The sequence below is a fragment of the Osmerus mordax genome, chromosome 18 (assembly GCF_038355195.1).
Source record: "Osmerus mordax isolate fOsmMor3 chromosome 18, fOsmMor3.pri, whole genome shotgun sequence".
Taxonomy (NCBI): Eukaryota; Metazoa; Chordata; class Actinopteri; order Osmeriformes; family Osmeridae; genus Osmerus; species Osmerus mordax.
Window position 1 is genome coordinate 5,582,319 of NC_090067.1, and position 22,810 is coordinate 5,605,128.

The 22,810-nt window shown below is 44.5% G+C and overlaps 1 protein-coding gene across 1 annotated transcript; it reads left to right on the top strand.

The window, feature by feature from the left end:
* Positions 1 to 6,336: 6,336 nt before the first annotated feature.
* On the top strand, positions 6,337 to 22,810 carry LOC136962559 (collagen alpha-3(IX) chain-like). The gene is made up of 38 exons (XM_067256350.1): positions 6,337 to 6,365; positions 9,303 to 9,388; positions 10,550 to 10,621; positions 11,211 to 11,340; positions 12,957 to 13,353; positions 13,710 to 13,790; positions 14,770 to 14,787; positions 15,328 to 15,411; positions 15,574 to 15,609; positions 15,877 to 15,948; positions 16,118 to 16,162; positions 16,315 to 16,350; positions 16,478 to 16,501; positions 16,618 to 16,671; positions 16,894 to 16,965; positions 17,348 to 17,389; positions 17,542 to 17,598; positions 17,763 to 17,816; positions 17,924 to 17,977; positions 18,175 to 18,228; positions 18,326 to 18,379; positions 18,546 to 18,599; positions 18,731 to 18,784; positions 18,882 to 18,935; positions 19,048 to 19,101; positions 19,789 to 19,833; positions 19,994 to 20,047; positions 20,156 to 20,209; positions 20,374 to 20,427; positions 20,501 to 20,572; positions 20,671 to 20,706; positions 20,800 to 20,844; positions 20,984 to 21,016; positions 21,150 to 21,296; positions 21,407 to 21,461; positions 21,554 to 21,748; positions 22,303 to 22,389; positions 22,489 to 22,810. Exons 1-38 carry the CDS (start codon positions 6,337 to 6,339, stop codon positions 22,689 to 22,691), a joined length of 2,847 nt encoding a protein of 948 aa, XP_067112451.1. The 3' UTR covers positions 22,692 to 22,810.

The following is a 22,810-nucleotide window of genomic DNA, read 5'->3' on the forward strand; positions in this document are numbered from 1 at the left end:
AATAACAATCTTTCCTACAGTGCATTAGTTGACCACTGATGAAAATGGCCAGGGGAAGTGAGAAATAGTAAGCGACAGAGCCTACTCAGCTCTGCTGACTTGGCGTTTCGTGACACTTTGACAGGTGAGGGGGTGTGACTGTACAATGTCTCCGCCCCCCCCCCCCCCCCCCCCCACACACACACACACACAACTTCCCACTGACAACTGTATGAAAGGTTAACATACTATAGGGCAATGAGCTTTGTGCTGTGTAAGTGTGCCCACTAACACAGGCAGTCACACTGTAGTAACAATGACCCGTCTTCTGGCCACTGACCTGCCAGCCTTGGAACTTGGCTGTGAAAAGGAGCGTGGAAGAAGACTGTTGCTCCAGCGGACTTGTTCTAGGGAGTTTGGCAAATATGTTATGTCTCATTAGTTAAACTTGTCATACAAACAGCCTCCCTCATTCCCTTTTGGCTGCGCTACAGAGTCCAAAGAAGGATTGCAGGGCTTCTGCTGCTCCGTGACAAGCAGGTTACAGAGGGGAAAATGAACACTGTGTTCTTGACGAAGCATGGACCCAGAGGCTGAGGCTGCATGATTCTCTTTGAGTCTCTTTACAAACACACACACACACGCACGCACACACACACACACGCGCACACAAACACACATGCACGCACACACACACACACACACACACACACACTCTCTCTCTCTTTCTCCCCCAATAGAGCAACTAGACCATCTTCTCACAGCCAGCGTAGAGGCAAAGGCCATATTCCCTTTCCTGATTGTTTGAACCTCTGCCGAAATGGATCAATAACTCAAAATCTGGGGGCCATTCAATGAGTCAGAGAATCATGAAAGGTTTCAAGTGTAACTCTTTACCTTCTTCCTTTTCTGTACTACATGTACAGTATGTGCATTGACACCTAAACTGAATAAGACTGTAACCTGTATGTGGAGCTGCACCGTAACTGAAGGCCTCACCAGTATGTGAGAGACCAAACATTCACAGAAGAAGACCAAACCAGTTTCCATCTACTTCACTGCTGAGCCATTAGAGTCCATTTCAACGGTTACAGTTGACATGAAAAAGACTGCTGATGGTACAGCAACCACGTGATCCTTTGTGAAAGAGAAAAGGCATGGGTTTGTAGTGAGAGGTGACAAAGGTCTTCTTTGGTCAAAGTAACTGAGGGCAGGATATTTTTCTATCAATAGACAACAATTGTTGTCATTTGACTGGCATGTGACTTGCATGCACAATTCCAGTCAATTGTACGATGTGGGTTTGTAACATCTATTCCTAGCCACATACGTTTACTCAGTATTGTTGAATGGACAAGTGACTGTGCTGCATTAGCATTTTTATAGATGCTCTCTAATGACCAATTACCGAGTGTCCGTTTCTGATAAGCTGGCTGCTAAACAATGTAATGAAAACCCTGATCATTTCAGGTACCATCTGTTTGGAATCTCATACACATTCAGTTTAATGCCTTGCCATGACTGTACAGTACAGGTTGGGGGACATGGGCTGACAATAACATGTTGAATCCTTCACGCTAGGCCTCAGGTCTTCCCCTCACACAGCTTGGTGCTGGTGAAGTGGACTATTTCACTGACATCCCAGTTATCCCAGAATCACAAGATCCTGAGGTAATATGTCAAGAATGCTATTTAAGGGCTGAATACACATTAAGGAGACACCGTGTAGGACCCTGAGAGCGTCTGTGTCACGAGGCAAGAGGCTGTTTGTTTGCACATGAAATGAATCTCTCACATTATACTGATCTTTAAACCCTTATTTCTTAAGCAATTTACACCACGGCTTCTATCCCTGATAAAACAGAGTGATGCAGGCAACGATGCAGTCTCACTTGTGTCTAAAAAAGGAGCAGATTACAACAATCATGTGAGGGACAGATGCTGGCCAAGTCAGTTATTTTAAGGATTAATGATGAAAGCTTGACTAACCACACACATAATATCTTTGAAAAATGGTTATACATGGTGAATGGCGCATACATTGGATATATTGGATATATATCATGTTATACTCCTTAATGACCTACAAAGTGAATTATATTAAATCAAAGACCCAACAACCACAAGCCAAAGCAATTACAGAACCAAACAATGTGGCCAGCTAGCCTGTGATGGGGTTCAGCAGGTGGAAGATGTTGGATAAATGTAAGTGGAGAGGCGTCCTTGCTTACACATGGATCCCTTGTGGTCAGAGTACATTTTGCCTGCAGCAGATGGACTTGGGAAGGTTGAAGTCAGCTGGATAATCCTTGTTTTACCACTTCAGGATTCATCTTTGGGGAGTATTCACCAACCTGACAGATGTAATGTGAAAACTGCATGCCCCTGTTCATTCTGACCTTAAAACCCTGTCGCTGACATGCAAATGTTGACTAGTTATCAAGTTTAATCTTATTGCTGGCTATCTGTATTCCTAATTTTAAAGTTTTATATGAATATAAATGTTTCAGTTAACTTGATAATTTCCTTTACTGTAAAGTCTATGTCAAAATAAGAATTATCAGGAGTGGTCCACTGTCATTCACAATCATGTCATTCATGGATTAACTACAATATGTCTGTGCTTATTTTATTTATGATGTTCCAGGTCAACTTTAACAGTAACCATCAGAGGTAATATGCTGTATGTCTAACCGTGACAGTCAGAATACAGTTAGTGAGGACATAAGCTGATGTGCTATAGCACATCATTTAGTAAAACAATAGTACTATTAAGTCCTATCGCTTCATCCTAGAACCTACAGAAACTATTCTCTACAGTATTCCAACTTCTACACCAAGTAATTAAATTAAACGTGGAATATCATGTACAACCGACCACAAAACAAGATTAACCCGAACTGAACATGCAAGCGGGAGCTTTCCTTGAGCTAGCCAACCAACCAGTTTCCAAATGTTCCAGAGCATCCAACCCTTCATTTCTCCGTCCCACTGATGAACAATGGGGATGTCACTATCACAAAAACCTTACCTTGCTTAATGATGCTTTGCGATCCCCCACTCCTGTTGGCCTCCCTCCAAGTTTACTCGTTTATTCCCCAAGACGTTGTCCTCCCAACCTGCGAACATCTATTAACGGTCTGCGGATGTGAGACTTCAGTCACTGTTTATATCGGTGTGTCGGTCCTCTCCGCTTCGTCTGCTGAAGCTGCTGTTGCCATGGTTATTCATTCAGCCTCTGCATGTTCTGCAGTGCAAACCTAGCAGCTTATGTTTCAACCAACAAAGGGATGTTCAATTTGTCTAAGTGCTGCTACTGTGTCTGTCTCGTGGTTCAGCTTCGAGTTCCTTCGTATCCTTTCGGCATTTGACAGTTATCGTTTCAGGATAATATTAATGGTCAGCAGTGAGCCCTGCTGCTGCACTGTGCGTAGCCTACAACTGACGGGTTGACGTCAGAGCCCACTGAAAATGCTGAACGCATCCAAGTTATCCAAATCTTCGGTTTCAAACCTGCTGATAATAGCTATCTCCCACCTTCTAGATCGGGGCCTCAAATATTTGAAATGTTTAGCCTACAGTTAACTTCACACTTAAATTCATACTTTGAGGCTTGAATTAATTGGCTCGAGCCAGCCAGATTTCATTCAATTATTTTGTCAAGTGCAAACTGTCATGTTTATTGCCATGTTTCAATATGTTGGCCTGCTACACCTGTTCACCAAATTACTTTTACCTGTGCACTCTCTCTCTCTCTCTCTCTCTCTCTCTCTCTCTCTCTCTCTCTCTCTCTCTCTCTCTCTCTCTCTCTCTCTCTCTCTCTCTCTCTCTCTCTCTCTCTCTCTCTCTCTCTCTCTCTCTCTCTCTCTCTCTCTGATACACCATGCCCTCTTCAAAAGGTGAATGATGAGATTGCAGGTGTGGGGAGAGTGAGGGGATCAGGACTGTTTTGAACCATCTGTTCCAGAAAAGAACCCTTCCTGTATTTACCTATATCCCCCTAGGTGAAATATGGGTTTCTGTCTTACATTAAATAAGACAATCATGATCATGGTCTTTTAGGCTTAGCTTTCAGTATGATTCCTCTAGACTTAGGCTAGACATATTTTTCTCACCTACTTACTACTATATGCATCTCATCATGTCCATGCACAAACAATCAGAATCAGAATTTGGTTTATTGTTTGTGCATGGACATGATGAGATGCATATAGTAGTAAGTAGGTGAGAAAAATATGTCTAACATATATCTTAACGTCTGACTATAAGCACACACTCATCCCGGTTCCTGTTTCCCCTTATCAAGGGCAAAATGCCCCGCCGGTAGCCACTCGGAGCACACTGCCATGAGCATAGAGGTCTCTTGATTTAAAGGAAGAACACTATTGATTTTCATGCAGCACTACTGCCAGGGCCCAGATGTCCATAGTCTTGAACAAACACGTGGAGATTTCAATCAGTGGGAGGCTGCATAGCAAACAAGGGAGGCACGCATACTCAACTCATACCTCAAACTCAACTGCTGAAGCACTATGCTATTTGAATGGCAGGCCTAGTCCCTTATGGTCCCCCGGGTCTCTGCAAATAAGACCCCGGGGAACCTGGGAAGTTCTTCTCACTTATGCGTCTAAGCAGCCATTATTCATGGATAATGTAAACATGATAAAATATGCAAAGCATGAAATAAACTCAGAACTCCATTTTGCATTGTGGTTCAGGCCACAGTCGTACTTTACGTAAACACATCATAGCATAGGCTTGCTTGAATTCTTGTTTGACGGAACCCCTTTCGGGGTTCCGTCAAACGTTCTAAACGTTCAAGAAGACACATTTTCAACTCCTGTACATAAAGAATGCGGAAGATCAATACTAATACTTAAAGCTCTTTTTACTTCTTTGCAAGACTTCAGATCAGCGTGACCAGACACTGCATCCTGCTGCAAAATAGAACTCTAATAGAGCCCTCTGCAGTGAATGTGACTGTTATCGGTCATGTGACTTATCACAAGTTGTTTTCTGTCCTCTATCTCTTTCTATGCTTTCATTGAAAGCATGAGCTCTCAATTACACACCCTGGACATGTGATCTCTCTCCAAGGCCTCTATGGGGACTCTGACTCTGTATTAAGTTTCACAGCAGGGGAAAGTGCTTTCATGCAAGTATCATGATTCACCAGTTACAACATAAATATTGATTTATCTAATCTAATACAGATACAAACATGTCATACCTGACCTTTTTATTACTGGTTGTAGTAAATTGCAGGGTGTCAAATATAGCTGAGGTTAGTTATCGCTGATAACTAGCTTTGGTTTGAAATGTGATGTGAAATTATATAGTTATATATTGTGATGATGTGGTCATTTGATATTAAGAGTTTTATGGGAAGTGAGATAATCAAAATTGTTTGAAATAAAACCATGTTTGATGGCTGTTATCTCTCTTGTGAGAAAATTCCCTTCCCTCTCAAGCAGATTTTTCCCAGATTTCATCATAATGTAAGGTACATGTAGAATTGTATTACTCACAGCAGGCATACATGTCACCATATTTTATGTTTGCATCTCTGTACAGTGTACCAAGCGCCAGATATTCGTCTTTTATTAATATGAAGTATCAGAACTATGCCTGGAAGATTAAAAAATATCTCCATCACCAATTCAGTGACAATTACATAGGTGTAGCACTCAAGTTGTGATGCCATGAATGTGTGGATAGACGTAGCTTTCAACTCAACAGCCAAAGCTAATCACACTTTAAGTTCTGGTTCTACCAATCTTGATTGCCTGAGGACTTGAAGGTAATAACAAACAAGGCTTTCTGCTACAGTATGTCAGCCCCAAAGAAGCATTCTTTAGCAACAGTAATGAATAAGCGACATGGGATTTTGAAATCTACATTTCATCATTCCTGCAACTTCTCACTGTAAGGAAACTCAAACACGAGGATAACTATTAGCAGAATTATATACAGACAACACGTGTCATTATGGGGCACTGGCAAGAAGAGGAGGGGAGAGGACTAGAAAAAGGTGCACCAAAGGCCCAGAGGCCTTCTGTATGGCTTTAAAGTGCTGGTAATAAAACTCAGTCACCACCTCCTCAAAAATTCCTGTCCAATGGGAACTCGGCGAACAAACTTTTATGTCTCCTCAGAATAAGTTTGGGCATCCTCTGCACAGGTTGGCTCTGTCAGTTCTCACCATGCGCTCACAGGACTGATTTCAGGGGGACGTTTCCTATCTGTGGCTCTTTCTGCTCCTCTGTCTCACTGCCTTCAGTCCTCTATTAGCCTCCCTCTCCCCCGCTCAGGAAGGGCTGTTAGCCTCCCTCATCCCTGCTCAGGAAGGGAGAACCCATGGCGTCTCATAGCTCCACTTTGACCAGGTAAGTTTTCTAGCGGACATAATAGATTTGTATATATAATTTAAGAAAATGTTTGACTGCTTTGGCACTCTTCATGATCTTAAAGTATTAGGATATTGAAGTCGGATTTAAAGTGATATCTACTATTGTCCTTGAATTGATTATTGTTCTGAAATCCCAAAGTTTCAGGTCCCCATCAACAATCGAGTTTTCACATTTTCATACATTATTGTTCTGCACTCACTCCATATATCCATTTTTTGGGGTTAATATATTTTAAAAGAAAGAGTAAATCTTTAGACTTTTTATTTAAACAGTCCGAAAATGAACCCTTGATATTGTGGGAAAGCATGTTATTTAGCTCTACATGGATTACAGGAGCAGGCAAGGGGCAAAGATCGTGATAGCTCTGCTTAAACCGACCCACACACAAACACAACAGGCTGAATCTATTATATTGGACCTTAACAAAGCTTCCAGAATCAGGCTTCTGGTCCTTCCTACTTAATTGTGTTTTTGATCCAGCTTTGAAGTCTGGTTTCTGGAAATAGCTGGACCCTTTTTCACCCTAACAGTGTGTGGGTGTTTGTGTGTGCGTGTGTGTATGTGTGCCGGTTCTAGGCTGGAGATTGAGGCAAACCAGCCTTTGACCTGTGGAGATTAGAATAGACTTCACCTCTCCAGCCTTGTGCTTGGTCAAGAGAACAGTTGGAACCACGAACTAACTCATTAAAGTGACTGATAGGTTTAATCTATGAGGCTGAGAGCAAGGTGCAGAGTAAGCTTTCAGTTTGTGTAATTAAGACAAATGAGTGTCCAGAAGTCATGCAAGGAGGGCTGGCTCGCATTGGCACTAGGTGAGTGTTGGGGGGGGGGGGGGGGGGTGTCAGTGCCATATGGGTGACTCTTGGGGCACAGCCTGCTCTATATACAAGCTCTGGGCTGTGGTGATCACAGTGCCTGTTCTGCTTACAGAAAATAGTGACACAAGTCACCTACACTCTCAAAGAATAAGGGATGAGAATGCCACATTTAAGATAGTTTAAAAATTCTCTATTTAAATGACCAAAAAATGGTTTAACCTTGATGCATTTCCTTCTGGTTTGACATCAAAACGCGAGACCAGTGAGAGACCAGTGAGAGACCAGCGAGAGACCAGTGAGAGACCAGTGAGAGACCAGCGAGAGACCAGTGAGACTCAAGCTCACGCTCAGCCTGCTGTCGATCTTTTCCAAGTCGTAAACTTCTAAAAGGAATCCCCACGGATAGAGCTGTACACAATACTTCAAGGAGCTCTGAGCTGTAATGCCTCTAGATCTGTGTTTGGGCAGATTAGCGCTGCGTCTTGATGCAATCCAACAGGGACATGGAAATTAAACGCTTTTTTTTTGTGTGCTCCTAAAAAGCTTTCGTTGCAAAAAACCAAAGGACTAAGCAAAGTTGCAAATCACTCTTAGTTTCAAACAACCTTGATTGTGCTTGCTGTGCCAGCTCTGTGTCAGAGGATATTCACTGAACAGACAGACAGACAGACAGACAGACAGACAGACAGACAGACAGACAGACAGAAAGACAGAGAGGCAGACAGACTGATTGTGCAGTCAACGAATGAGCGTGAGAGACGGACAGCCAGCCGTCATTGCTCGGGGCATGCTCTTCCATCATGGAGAATACGTGTCGGCAGCCTCTGTTTCTCTAAAGGGAGGGTCCAGCTTATATCATTATTCAGTGCCCCGATAGCACATCCCTCTCCCTCACCCCTCTACATGTACCTTCGTACCCCAGCCCTCCATTCCAAAAAACGACCTCCCTGTTCTCCTGATTCTGTCCTCCCTCCCTCTCTCCCTCCATATCTCCCGGGCTGTCAGCCCGTCAGACAGCACTGATGGGCAGCCTGTGACAGGCAGGCTGAGCTCAGAGACGGGGCAAGGATAGAGGGATATTTTGGATTCCTAAGTACAGACAGCATATAAGGCTACTACCGTGCTACTGTAGCAGCATTTTGCACAAGAAGAAGGCCAGTGGTCCGAGCACACGGCTAGTACCGGCAGCCATGTGTACGGTTACGAAACCAGCGCTGAGGAGATCAGGCCATGTCGTACACAATAAGCACAACTGGATTATGTTGGATGAGCTTGGCGGGGGAAAACGCAGGGGTAGTTGGATGAAACATCTGATGTCCTTTTATGTCTGTCATAATGAAAACGGCGTTCCTCTCCAGGATGCAATCACACAGTTCTCCCTGTTTTCTGTCAAAGTGGAGAATTATGGCTTTGTCGCTCCTGAGCCTACCATTGAAAACACGTGTCTGTGTTATCATCCAATCCTCATCTATCAAACGGATCGTTCTTTTTTTTCTAAATCTTGGTTGCATGATGTAGCTGCTGAAGTACATGATTTATGCACCTTTGTGATTTGAAATCCTCCCCCGGTTTCTTGGAGGGGAATAACTTCAGCCTCCTACAGTATGCTAACCTGACTCGCCAGATGGTTTGTTACACTTAACCATCTGGGAAGTCATTCTTGGAAACTGTTTGGAAAAGGGCAGGCCCTTACAAAAACTTGGCAGGTGATTGGATGAACCAACTGTCTTTCACTGTCTATCACGGCCAAACTTCATCCACACCCGTAGCTGCCAGAAGTTCCTCATTTGCAGATTGAATCACTGTGGTTTGGGGACAAAACAAATAACTTGGAGCTTGGCAAGATTAACTGTTACATGGTTGAGATCTCACTAATCTAGCTGTCTTGCAAGGTTAACAGCATGCTGTGCGGTCCACCCTGACTGCACTGTCATAATACTGTGTTCATGATGCTAATATTCACTATGTTGATACTGTGTCATTAAAGAAGGTGATCAGAGTAGACCTCTACTGTAGTACTGTGGTAGATTTAGTCAGAGATTTTGTGGATGAAATAGCTGGCTGAATTTCTGACTCCATCTCTCTCTCCATCTAGGAGGCAACCATGGCACCAAGCCTTGGTTCTGTATTCTTCTGCCTGCATGGCTCTGCTGTCGTTCCTCCTCGCTCCAGCGCTGGCACGTAAGTCATCCAACAGGGCATGGTCATTGATGTCATGAACACAGTGCACTGGGCACCTGCACTGCATTAGATGTTTTTTTCAGATGGTTTGATATGAAAAATGGGCTTTCAATTTGGTATCAAAAGGCAATCGCACAACTATGAATAATTTCCGGATATTTGAAAGGACCTATACCAAAATATGCAAAGATATGCAAAGGACAAAATTGCAAATGCGTGCTATTTGTGATGATTCAATCTCATAATCTCTTGGCCCGCAACCACAATTTGCCTCCCTTCCACTGTTGGAATTCAATAACAAACCTACTTTGTGGACTGGCTTGTCACCGTCATTAAATTAAAAAGCACATTTGGCTGTGTGCTCTTTCCCTGCATATGGTAAAATGTGTTTACCATTCTAGAATGCGAACAAGCGGTGTGGTCCAAGTGTTTTCCTCCACACCAATCATTAAAGCTGCCAATCACTCGTGACAGCATCAAAATTGCGGTTCATCTGCTCATTTGCCCTAACGACTGGCTTTCAGAACACGTGGCGAAGGGAGGGAGTCTCTAACAACTCAGAGCCCCGCATGCACAGTCAGATAAGTGTTTATGACTTGTAAACGTTGTCTGCCCCACTCTCTCATTTCTCTGCAGTTATGTGGGTGCAGAGAAAGGCTTCCAGATGTGCTGTGTTCACACGCCTCCCTCTAAATGAGCTGACTCAGCTTATTGACTTTGCATCCTCTCCGGGTTGTCCTTTCATGGCTTCCAGATCCTCATTTCACAGTTTCCCTCAGGTAGAAGGAGTGTGTTTCTGTCCAGACAGAAGCGAGATATAGCTGCAGCGGCATCTTAAGAGCTGCTCCCTATCCTTATTGGTCACACACATCCACATGACAGTACAGACAGGCCCATTTTTATAATTTGTTTGCACGGTCTGGGTGCATTGAGTGAAGAGTGTCACCTGGCAGTAACCTTAAGCATAACTTCCATAACAAGTCCATAACCTCTCCAATGTAAGCTTAATGTCAGTTGGCATTCTTACTTTGATTTCACTTCTGTGTGTGACCTTCAGAGGACCTCCATTTTGTAGGTGACAGCGTGTGTGCATTGTAACATGGTCTCCTCGGAGTCTCAGAGAGCAGACCCTAACACAGCTCTCTCTCTTTTTCCAATCAGAGCTAGATCTTAACAGACTGGACGGCGACACTGTCTGCCCCACCATGAGAAACGGACAGGATGACCTACCAGGTGACTGTTTACGACTTTTATTTGAATGTTTTCAAATCGAACACATGGGCTTGAGTGCATGAATATATTACACTGTGGTTTACTTAGTGTTTTACCAGAATCTCTTAGAATCTAAGTTAGTTAGAAAGTGTGGTTGTGGTGGTGGGAGGGATCCTACAACCCAGACACCTTGAAACCTTCAAATGCAAATAAAATTTTCCACTTGAACAAGGCTGATCTTAGTGGGAAAAGTTCTAACTCGGCAAGATCTTAATTGTTCACCATTGCACTGTTTGAGACCAACTCCCATCACTGCCTAAGCACTTGCAGATGTTCCACAAATGTGTGTTTGTATGCGAAGGATTTCAATGTTCGTATTAGAGGACAATTGATTAGAATCACCTATCTGCCAGTAAAATACTTTGATACAAAGTAAACAATATAGACTGCCATACAGCTCCACTTCCTTCTGCTTTGTTGTACATACCAGAGAGTAGCCACATACGTTTGTTCACTTTACAATAAGTTTTTACATTCCATCAAAGCTCCCAGTGCACACTACATCCATTATCATGCAGTTGGCGTGAACAACTGTTTGTTTTTCTGGAAGGTTTCGATCTTATTACGCAGTTCCAGCTGGACGTGATCCCGCTGAAGGGAGTCAGGAAGGTGGAGGGCTCCACTCCCCTGCAGGTGGCCTACCGGCTCGATAGAGAGGCAAACTTCCAAATTCCAACTCGGTAAGTACAGTAACAAGAACGCAATACTGAGAAAAAAGAAGCAAAAACGCTGGTGCCGAGCTGTTCCACAATGCAGGTGTTGCATTATTACAAGTCCCGGGCAGGTGTTGTTGCGCTGTGAGCAACATGTAATTGGTTGAGGAAAACATGTCTGAACCCATTTGGCACCTCACAGAGATGAGGGGTGAGGGAGGGAGAGGTTATTGGGGTGCCCAGACCCCCCCTTGCCGTTTTAAACCCCCAGGAAATGGGAAGAGACGTATTTGATCATGCATTCTTAGTTGGAGTTTGCTTTCCTTGTCTCGACTCATAAAAGGGGGCAAGGCAGGAAATCGAAGAAGACAGGTGCTGACAGCTTCAATAATGTCCTGCGAGGACTGTCATTACAACTTTATTTTGGTTGATCTAGTCACCCAGTGTGCTGGGGAAAGGGACCAGAGCAGAACCACTGTCCAATCACAAGCAAACTCTTTCAAGTTCTTCCTCTGAAAGCCAGTGGCTTCATGGGGTGTTCATTTTAGGCCAGTCCTGTGCCGATTGTAGTCTTCAGTTGATTTGTGGTTGTCTCATTACCTTCGTACATATCTCAACACTTCTCCAAGTGTTTCAGTGTTGGACAGGTCCCCAGCAGCAGTCCCATCTTCTCACCTGCTGTTATACAACACCCGACGTCATGCTACTTTGCGCCTGGCACACCAAACACACACACACACATTTCACACATACGAAAACACATTTTCTAGCCACCAGACCAATGGACAGACTGGCCTTTGAAGTTTTTAAAGAGAGGTCTAAACTCCAGCATCCCTCCACTCCAGGGCATATAAGCCACTTAAACCCTGGCAGCGAGAGAACCCCTCCACAGGTGGCGACTGAGAGTGGTCCTGATTTGCTTTATTGGGTTACAGGAAACTCCTTTTTTATATTGCCAAGCCTTGATCCATTTACAAGACGGTTAAAAGCCGGCTGCATCGGCCATTCATGAACACGCCACCTCTGGACACGCTGGCTTGTTAAAACACAGCCGCAGCAACGGTGAGAGAGAGGCCTGGGCTGGGCAGCCAGGCTAACATCTCACACCCATCTGAGCAAGGGAGACAGATATTGTGTGCATCGTTTGATAAAAAAAAACTAACGTTAATGACATATCAAGGGCGTCATTGTTCCTTTGAGGTAATTATAACTGTTGCATATGCATGGCCACACAGGGGATGCAGGGTAGAGAGGCTTTGAACATTCAAAGAGCAGCTTGTGATTCATGTGTCATTCATGAGTGGTTCTTGGGCGTGGAGAGCGGGAACAGAGGTGCTGCTTTGTGATTTGCCGACCTCGGCTTTGTGATCATCTCTTTCCTTTGACATTCAGCAGAGCTGGGGAACCTACCCTCACCCTGGGCAATATATGTGCTTAATGGAGAGTGTTATTTGAACCCTTCATTTTTCACTTTCTGTTAAGCGTCATGACTGGTATAATTAGAAACTAAGTGCTCTGACAGGAACAAGCTCAAACTATTCCTCGAGTGAAAAACCAAGGGTATAACAGAGCGTATGATTCATTATGACAAGTCCATGTAAACAATATCACTGTCTCTTTTCCTCCGCCGTTTGCCCACCCAGGTTGAACTTCCCCCGGGGCTTCCCTGACGAGTACTCTCTCATGGCCACCTTCCGGATGATCAAGAGCACCGTCAGCAAGGTGTGGAACGTGTGGCAGGTGGTGGACGAGGACGGACGCAAAATGGCCGGCCTGAGGCTCAACGGCGACCAGCAGGCCCTGGAGTACTTCCTCACGGGCGCCGACGGCGACCTGCAGACGGTCATCTTCCCAGGCCTCTCGGTTCTCTTCAACACCAAGTGGCACAAGGTGATGATCGGTGTGGAGCGCGACCAAGTCACCCTGTACGTGGACTGCCACCCCGTGGACCGCAGGCCCATCAAGGAGAAAGGCCCCGTCACCACGGAGGGGGACACCCTCATCGGTCGCCTGGATGCCGATGCTGACGCTTCAGTGGTGGTGAGTGGGGACGGAGAAGAGCGTCTCATCTTGTTCGCCCGACAAGGCCAGCTTTCTCATAGAGCTGTGGTCTCAGTACTGCTGGGTAGGGCCAGGGTTTTTAAGAAGGTGTGCTGAGTGACGCTTTCATGTGCGAGTGTTGCTGCCACAGCTAGTCTGTGCCTCAGTGGGGTTCCAATGAAGAAAACTATTTTGCTGCAGAACACTCTCCTCAGTGGAAAAAGAGTGCAGCTCACAGATGGTGTCAGAGCACCACAGGCCAATGCCAGCGCTTTGTGCCATAGCGCATGCTATGAAGTAGTGGAAGTCATTGCATAGCATGGTTGGACATCAAAATCTCGTTTCAATTGTTTCAGTTTGAACTCCAATGGATGCTGATTCACTGCGACCCAAAGAGAGCCCAGCGAGAGAGCTGCAGCGAGCTGCCAGCCACAGAGGTAACCCACCCAAAAAACATCCTCTAACGAGACATATAAAGGCCTCAATTATAAACAAAAACTGTGTAAGCAACTTTATGTTCGGGGCACTCTTCCATGTATAGATTTATGCTTTCTCCGAGTGCACTGATGTGCACTTTTGCTTTCCAGTCGGTGTCACATTATCCATCTTGTATTACAGAGATTAGACCGCTCAACTTAATTAACGTTTTATTCTACATCCACTACTTGGAAAATGACAAATCTACTTTTGTAGTTCTTGCTGGCAAAATATACTATCCATTTATGACTCTGCCATGCAACAATTGATTACATTGTGGCCTGCAGTACATACAGTAAGGCTTGCTTTGGACATAATGCCACTTGTGAGTGACTGTAGGCGTTAAGAGGTGGATCACAAAACTTGTTCATGTGCACTTGAGTTCAAGATCAGTTCGGACTATTGGAAACACCATTACATGTAGCAAACACAGAATGTTGCTTTTTGTATCTGCCACTATTTAAAATGATATATACACTATGCTGGTTTTTATAAATGAGGCCCCTGGGTCTAGATTGACAACTTCTTTGCGTTTATAGGTCAACACCTAAACCATCAACTTTTTTATTAACTAGTCTAGACTAATACTGAAAGTTCTAAGGTATACGTTTAGAAGCCAGGCCAGCATGAGCAAATATGCAACTTTAAGGGTATCAACACTATGAGGAACTCTGTTATGATGCAAACATGTCTCTCATATCAAGAATGGTCTCATTCCTTCGATGCTAACATTTCTGCTGTGACAGCTGTATCTTTCAGTGCTCCAACCCTGAAACTGTACCTGGGGCGGGTGTGAACTGGAGCGCGCTTTGTTGATATGATAGCATGATGTGCTCACTGCCAGGGTTTTAAACATGTGCGCTTCTTCTGCTTCTTTGGGTGAAGGTGGTGTGACTATTTTCACTAACTCTACCTATCTCATTTCTCTTGCTTCTTCAGATGTTTGCCAATGCTGAGGTATTTATTTTTCTACTTCCTTCTTTTTCTCTGTATTTTGAATCCAGATATCTACTTCAGTGCTTTGTCCCGGGATTGCCTCATTGCTTTATTTCTGCGTAACATGTTGCTTTTTGGGGGATATTGAAATATGAATCATTTGATAAGTGGCCTAGAGAGTGCCTAAAACATGAATAACTTCAATGAATGTGGTGGAGTGGCAAAAAATTACACTTGTTTCAATGTAATATCATTTTGATGGACATTTATATTGTAGATTGTATTGTATATGTTCAGGAATATCAAATAAAAACACAATCAATAGATTGTAATAGATTACCTTCCAAGGACATTATAACAGTATATTTCCCTTTGAGCTAAACAAGTTTAGAACACATTTACAACATTAACAAAACTCAAACAAACAGTTTATTTTATTCATAACTACACAGTCACACAATTACACTTAAAAAAAGTAAGAATGCATTTCCACTCTCCAGAGTGGCATTCACTCTGTCCTGAGAGCTGATTGGCTGTGCTGTCTCTTCCTCCTAACCCCAGCCTGACCCAAAGCCAGTGCCAGGGCCCCCAGGTATCCCAGGCCCCGAAGGCCCCCGAGGGCCCCATGGAGAAGACGGCAGAGATGTAAGGCTTCCCTTTAATGTACAAGGGAAAGTTCTCGTTGTCGTACATAGGACACATACCTCTGGATGGAAATCTCTTATTAACTAGCATCCTCTGATTGGCAATAGAACATCTTCAAATGAAAGCATTGTCTTGTACAAATGTATGTATGTTGTGTCCTAGGGTATTCCAGGCACCCCTGGCAACACTGGTGCTCCTGTGAGTATGATTCATGACATTGTAGGGTTTTTTTGCCGCCAAATTCTGTTTCCATAGTCTTGGTCAGCTCTTACTGCTCATGGTTTGTTTAAGTGCACTTTCATCTCCTTCTTCAGAGTTGTTTCTTATCTCTGTTTAGATGAGAAAGGCACATCGTTAATCGATTATAAATTGACAGGCACTGCCAAGGTGTATCTTAGCAACAACGGCGGGGCGATGTCAGGAAGGAGATAAAGCTGATTTGGTCTTGTTGTGTCTGTTACCCAGGGCAGCAAAGGGGACAAGGGAGAGATCGGTCTTCCTGGACAAAGAGGTCTGCCTGGCCTACCAGGAGCTGTTGTAAGGACCCATTACATGACACAATTGGGTTTTATTTGTGCCCAAACACTGCAACACACATCATAATTATATATACAGAATACTGAGATCAATGACAGTCAGGTATCTGCATGATCATTTCAATATAGTACATTTTTTAATCAAAGATTCACTCCTCTTTTTGTTCAAGGGATCCCCGGGCTCAATGGGTCCCAGAGGGGCAGTGGGAGAGAGAGTGAGTAACTCATCAAACCCTGTATTTAAGGCAAAGTCATGAAGATTACTATACTACTACAATGTTGTTACTATAGGTACTTGATTGTAGTTACATGGTAGTTAATGTAACCTTAATGCAAAGTTAATGTAAACATTTTATTTTGTATAAAGGGACTTCAAGGTTTTCCGGGGCCAGCAGGCCCTCCTGTAAGTATTTGTATTTGTTAGTATCAAGGATTGCGAAACATCAATACTGTTGAAAGTACTTTATTACCGCATTGATGCAAATATTCTCAAGGTTTATGATTCCATCTGATTCTCTCTTGTCTCACAGGGCCCTGCAACAGAAGGACCTCCTGTATGTATTCAGACTCCCCTGTATCTCATCCCGTTATCCCATGGTGCTTTTGAACCAGGTTCAGTGAATGTTGCCACCCTGTATGTGACTGAACTAACCCTTGTTTGCTCCTACAGGGGCCGCCTGGGAAAGCAGGAATCCCTGGAGATGAGGGAAACATTGGGCCAGAGGTTGGTATTCAAACACAGATACAAATCACACATAACACAGCCACCAGAACACATCGAGACATGTAAGAAAATACACACTGCATCTCGACAGCTCTGTCAGTGCAACTGTAACAAGTCTGACTTTGATAGTTTGGTTTACTAATCTCTCAAACTGTTCGGTGTTAGCAGAACATTTGCTATCATTTTGTGTGATTCTGATGAAGCAAACCTCCATGTTGGCAGGGCACACCGGGTCCCAGGGGTGCTGTGGGTCTACCAGGCCCCGCTGGCCCTGCTGGGCCCCCTGGACCTGCAGTAAGTACTGGCTCCACTCTCCTCTGTGTCTGTGGTGTCTCCGTGGTCTGGTCTTCTCACATGGGTTTCATTGGGAACGCCTGCATTTCCTGTATAATCCCATTATGAGATTGATTGTGGTGCACTATGTCTGTGACTCAATAGTACGGGCTTCACTTTGTGTTGAGTAAGGTACATTCCTAGGTGGTTAACCTTTAAACGTTTAAATAATGAATCAGTGTGTAATAGTGTGTACTCAGTGTGATTGTGTTTTGCATGTATTCATGTTTCCAAACATGGGCTATCGCTATTCGATGGTAATATGTGTCTGTGAGTGTGTGTGTGTGTGTTTGTGTATGCATTTGTTCGCGGACTCGCAACCTTATTCTTCCACGTGTTTTAGGGACCTCCCGGGGCTGCAAACCCTGAGGGCAGTGGGGAAGCTGTGAGTCTCTCTTTATCTTCTCTAGCATGGGGGGGGGGGGGATGCTTGTAAATGCATGGTGGTGAACTGGCAGCAAACGTCCCTTCAGTAGTGATGAGATGTCATACCAGAGTCTGAACACACTCTGAGAGGTGCTGTCTCTCTGTCGGCAGTGTCCCGCTGCCTGCCCAGCGGGCCCACAGGGGATCCACGGGATGCCAGGGATGAAGGTGAGGAATGTTGATGAGGGGCTCAGGCTGACTGAACGGCTCTCTTTGAGCAATTGTGCCGAAGCACTCAATCTACACTGGCCAGTGGCTTTCTCACAGTCATACTTTCATCGGAACCGTTTAACGATTTCACCTCTTGGTCTAAATGGTTTTGTTGTCGCCAGGGACACAAAGGTTTGCCGGGTGATTCCGGGGTGCCTGGGGAGGCTGGACCCAAGGTATGACCGAAGTTTTATCAGGCACGTCTTGATCAGTACTCCGGTATTGAAGCATCAATACAGCGATCAGTATGTTAATGGTTATATTTATTTTGTGTGATCTACAGGGTGAGTCTGGACCAGCTGGTGTAGATGGAGCCCCAGGACGGATGGGAGATGATGTAAGTTTTTCTCATCCTGAAAACAGCAACTGCTGTACTGTACGTTTCGTTTTCACCCTTATGCTCAACCACTGTTCAGATGGATCCCAAACCTTTGCGGATAGACTACATTGCTACCATTCATGACCTAGTTTTTGAATAATGTCCAGTGTTGTTCAGCAATGTCTAACAATGATGTTATCTATGTTGACCCTCAGGGCCAAAGAGGACCTATTGGTTTTCCTGGGACCCTTGGAGACAAGGGAGACAGGGTTCGTTCTTTTCCATGTTAACATCGATACGTTCATCATGTGTAACTTGATCTTTTGGTGTTTAGCTGTGTGACTCACTGTGTCTTGTCCTTCCCAGGGTCCTCCTGGATTTAACGGCATCCCAGGGCCCACTGGCCCACCAGGAGCACCTGTAAGCGACAATAATTTAATCAAAGCGATCTAATTATCCTCTGCCATTTTCAATCAATGTCCACAAGGGAAGGGCAGAGTGTGGCTGATGTCTTCATTACCAAAACCCAAAAAGGATTTTGAATATCATTGGATTACCATAATGCTAAATATCTTGTTTCTCTCAGGGCGTGGAGGGCATTCGAGGACGTCAGGGTTTGGAAGGGCCCAAGGGTGATGATGTCAGTGAAACAGTTATAATCTCTAATGTTTATCCTTTGCTTCACATAGATGGTTAATTTATTTTCTTTTTGGAATCAAGAGGTAGCTGCAGGCGATCAGTCATTGGATTTGTGTTTGTCTTCTGTATCAGGGTGCAGTTGGCCTTCAAGGAGAGCAGGGGCCTGTTGGACCAAAGGGAGACACCGTAAGTAGTGCAACACAGTACTGTAGATTTCACATAATGCTAATGGACGTTCAATTTCGCCCTTGTATCATGAGTCCATAACGAACTGTGCCTGCAGGGAGAAGCAGGCAAAGATGGCATGGATGGTGTTCCTGGGATCGATGGAGCCCAGGTGAGTCCAATGTTTCATGGCTATGAGTGAAAAATGCAAATACTAGAATTTTATGGATTGCATGTAACCAGATGAATTGGTAAAATCTTTGTGTCCTGTGTTTATTTGACAGGGAGAATCAGGACCACCTGGATCCATCGGAATCAGGGGTATTGTTGGAATTCCAGTGAGTGTTGTATATTTCTGTCTCCCATGCGTGACTGATAGTAATGTTCATTCTCTGAGACATAAAGTAGCTTTATAACAGGTTTCTTATTGATTTCCAATGTATTGAAAGGGCTGCCAGATTTTAGATTTACTTAATTTAGTGTTGTTGTACATCAATTGAATTTCTTAATATTAAAAAGAAACATTTTGAAGCATTCAGACAAATCAGTGAACTACTACTAAAGAATCTCCACAATATCAATAAATGTTCTAGCGGGTCAGATTTTTTCACATAATAGTTTTGGTATTAAAAGGGAAGCACAAACTGGGGGAAATAAATAGAACAGTTGCCTTTCTCTGCAACCACACGACAGGCCCTATTAATAAAACATTTAAAGGCATACATTCAGGCTGATTGAAAAATCCAATAAGATTACCACAGACTTCCCTCTGACTGCAAGGTCAGACAAGCCAGGGGTCACAACAGAGTATAGAGTCAACAGAAGGTACACAGGAAATAGTCCATCCTCTTGTGGTTGCAGAGGAAAAGAAGCCACCATCCTTGTTACTTCCTATAATTTGAGAAAAAAGAGAACCGACTTTGAATAGATCATCCCAAATGTGATGTGATGATGTCATCGGCCTGAGACGCCATGAGGATATCAACTTGTTCTCATGTTTCTCTTCATACATTGTGTGTTTCTAGGGGTTACCAGGGAAGCAGGGAGAAGTTGGACCAGCCGGTCCAAAGGTACTGTAAAGAATCCTCAACACTCCACAAAGTCAGGACTCATTGAATTATACATTCCTCATTTGTGACTGATTACACTCAGGAATAGCATCTGTTGCATGTATGAGTGTGCTATGCAGGTGGGTAATACCCTGAAATCTGTGTAAACTGTATTGGACAGGGGGATACTGGTGCAGAGGGGGCTGTGGGACCAGTTGGACTTCCAGGAAAGACTGTGAGTTTCGTTTTTTGTCAAATTTGCCACATCCATACAGTAGAATGTCCACTCCGGTTAGTATGCTGCTGAAAATGCTGATTATTAGGATTCTAACATTTTGGTTAGGGGGACATTGGAGAATCAGGAGAGGATGGCATACCAGGGGACAAGGGAGCCACTGTAAGTTTTTGATGTCTTTTGGACAGTATTATAGTTGTGTTGTATGTTTTTATCTTCTAAATAATCGTCTTCCCCTGTTGTATTGATGTTTGTATGAGCCAGAGATTAGCACACCCCTATGTCAGTGACCATCAGTGATAATAACATTTCCCATAATCCTCCAGGGGGAGACTGGAAAACAGGGGCCACTTGGAGCTGCAGGTCCACCAGGCATTGAGGTGAGTCATATTAAACAATAATGCACCTCCAGTGTGGTAAAAAAAAATGATCATGTTTTATATATCTGGACAGGGAGATAAAGGAGAAAAGGGTGACACAGGTGAAAAGGGTTTGAAGGGTCATACTGGACCAAAAGGAGACCAGGTAAGATACATGTTTGACAATGCAGTGCCAGTATGTTCTCTTCATTGGCAAAATGTACCATAAATGAACAATATTTGAATGGCATCTGTCTTTTGTAGGGTCCAGTTGGCGCATTAGGTCCTAAAGGAAGTGAGGTACGTTTATTTACAAATCCGTGTTCTAGGACTTCTGTGCCACTATTATTTTTAATTTGTGTTCACTTTTGAATTTGTGTGTGTAATTTTCAGGGGGATCCAGGTCTTGTTGGAGATCCTGGGGTTAAAGGAGACCAGGTATGACTAAAACTATTTCAATACCTCCCTTAATTATAATGTCTATGACTAACATCACAATGTTCTCTGCTAGCTGTACAAAAAGTATTCCCGTTATGAACCACGCTGATCAGATCGGTTGTCTCATTGTCATTCACAGGGTCCTCCTGGTGTTCCGGGAATCAAAGGAGAGGTCAGTAGGGAGACGAGTGGCAGCATTACTGACCCCATCTGCCACCTCAATATGAGCAGCTTCTACCGCTACAGCTAAGTGATTCTTGTTGGCTGTCGTGGCTAATAATTACTGTGTTGTCGTCTCATGGCAGGTTGGAGAGAAGGGCACAAGGGGCGCTACAGGGGAAGAGGGCAGACCAGGCCAGCCAGGACACGAGGGCCTGACAGGGCCCATGGGAGCCCGTGGTCTGGAGGGAGAGATAGGCATACCTGGGTCTCCTGGACCCAGAGGCCTGCCTGTAAGTGACAACCAGAAGACAGAGACTGGTTTGAACATGGCTGTATTGTTTGATTTGTCCCTGTGTCACTAAAATATATGCATACATTTGTTTTTATGCCAAATCAATAGGGTCCCAAAGTGAATGATAAGAAACTCCAGGAACTATGCTCAGCGATTGTAGAAGGTAAGTAGTTTGATGTCGCTGTTGTTAACTGGGTCGTCAAGCCTGATTCGTTGAAGCGTTGTTGAGTAGCCTTTGTTGGCATTTTCATTTAGAACACTTAGCCGAGTTCAAGAAGGAGATGCTGATGAAGCCAGCCCCCCTGGCAGCACCTGGACCAGCTGGCCCCCCAGGGCCCCCCGGGCCTGCTGGGGCCACTGGGCCGGCCGGAGACGCCGGACCCAGAGGGCTGGCAGGAATCAAAGGCCATCCTGGCTACTACGGTTTACCGGGTGCACCTGGCAAGCAAGGTAACAGAGACAAAGCTGATTAAATGCTGGTACTGACCTTACAGTTCTACCATTGGCGTGCAAAAACTACAATGGGATTATATAGCTGAGGTGTCCTTGAAAAGTCATCACACTGTGGATGTACATCAGGGAACCACATGCAGTAAAGCACTAAATGTGTTTGGATGGGGCTGCTCAGGGACCGAAATGCCCTTTATTTGTCCTTCATTTCTGTTCCTGGACAACATCCAAAGCTTTCAAAGCTGATGCATCCTATCTCTTAATTGAACCTTTGAGTAAACAGCTTCGGGCTGCCAGACAGCTTTTGTTTTCAAGGTAGAGTACGTTGAAAGTAGTCTGGATGTTGTCTGCAAATGTTTCAGATTTATGCTATCACGAAGTTGTCCAATCAAGGATTCACAAACACGGCTGAAACAAAACTTGGTGCTTATAAACCCTCTCCGTCTGAAGGTTTTTCATGTTTGCTTGTCTATAGTTTAGAGTCGACGTCCATGGATCAAGGCAATTCCTTCTTCCCACAGCTGGATGTATCTGAATGTGTGTTTTTTGGGCAGGTGATGCTGGAGTGAAGGGTGATAAGGGAGACAAGGGAGGGGATGGAGTTGGAATCAAAGGCACCTCAGGAGAACCAGGCCCACAAGGTAACGCAACTGTGACAGGCACCATGTAAAGTATTCACATGAAGGAAAAAACAAACTCAACCATCTCCCTACCCCCCTGGCCTTCTATCCCTGCAATAGGTGCACCTGGCCTTCCTGGTGTTGGAAAGGATGGCAAAGATGGCCCGGCTGGCGAGGCAGGAATCCCTGGCATGCCAGGTGCTCCGGGCCCCAGGGGCTCTTCAGGGGCCCAGGGCTTGTGCGACCCCTCAGACTGTATAGGGAGGCCCCAGCCCCTCTTCTTGATGAGTGGGAAAAAGTCTTCCAGCATCAAGGGCCCGTGAAGCCAAACAAGCTAGCTCACCAACACACTCCTCATAAGCCTCAGCGACTACAGCGTGGGTTCCTAAACCCACGAGTGGCGATCCATGGGAGTCTTCACATGTCTCCATTGAACCCCAGA

What these genes read in the sequence shown, in the direction of transcription:
- LOC136962559 (XM_067256350.1), top strand. Translation starts at nt 6,337, where the DNA reads ATGGCGTCTCATAGCTCCACTTTGACCAG. An exon ending in TTGGACCAGCCGGTCCAAAG is followed by an intron (nt 19,834 to 19,993) that starts GTACTGTAAAGA and finishes TGTATTGGACAG; the next exon opens with GGGGATACTGGTGCAGAGGG. An exon ending in ATGCTCAGCGATTGTAGAAG is followed by an intron (nt 21,462 to 21,553) that starts GTAAGTAGTTTG and finishes ATTTTCATTTAG; the next exon opens with AACACTTAGCCGAGTTCAAG.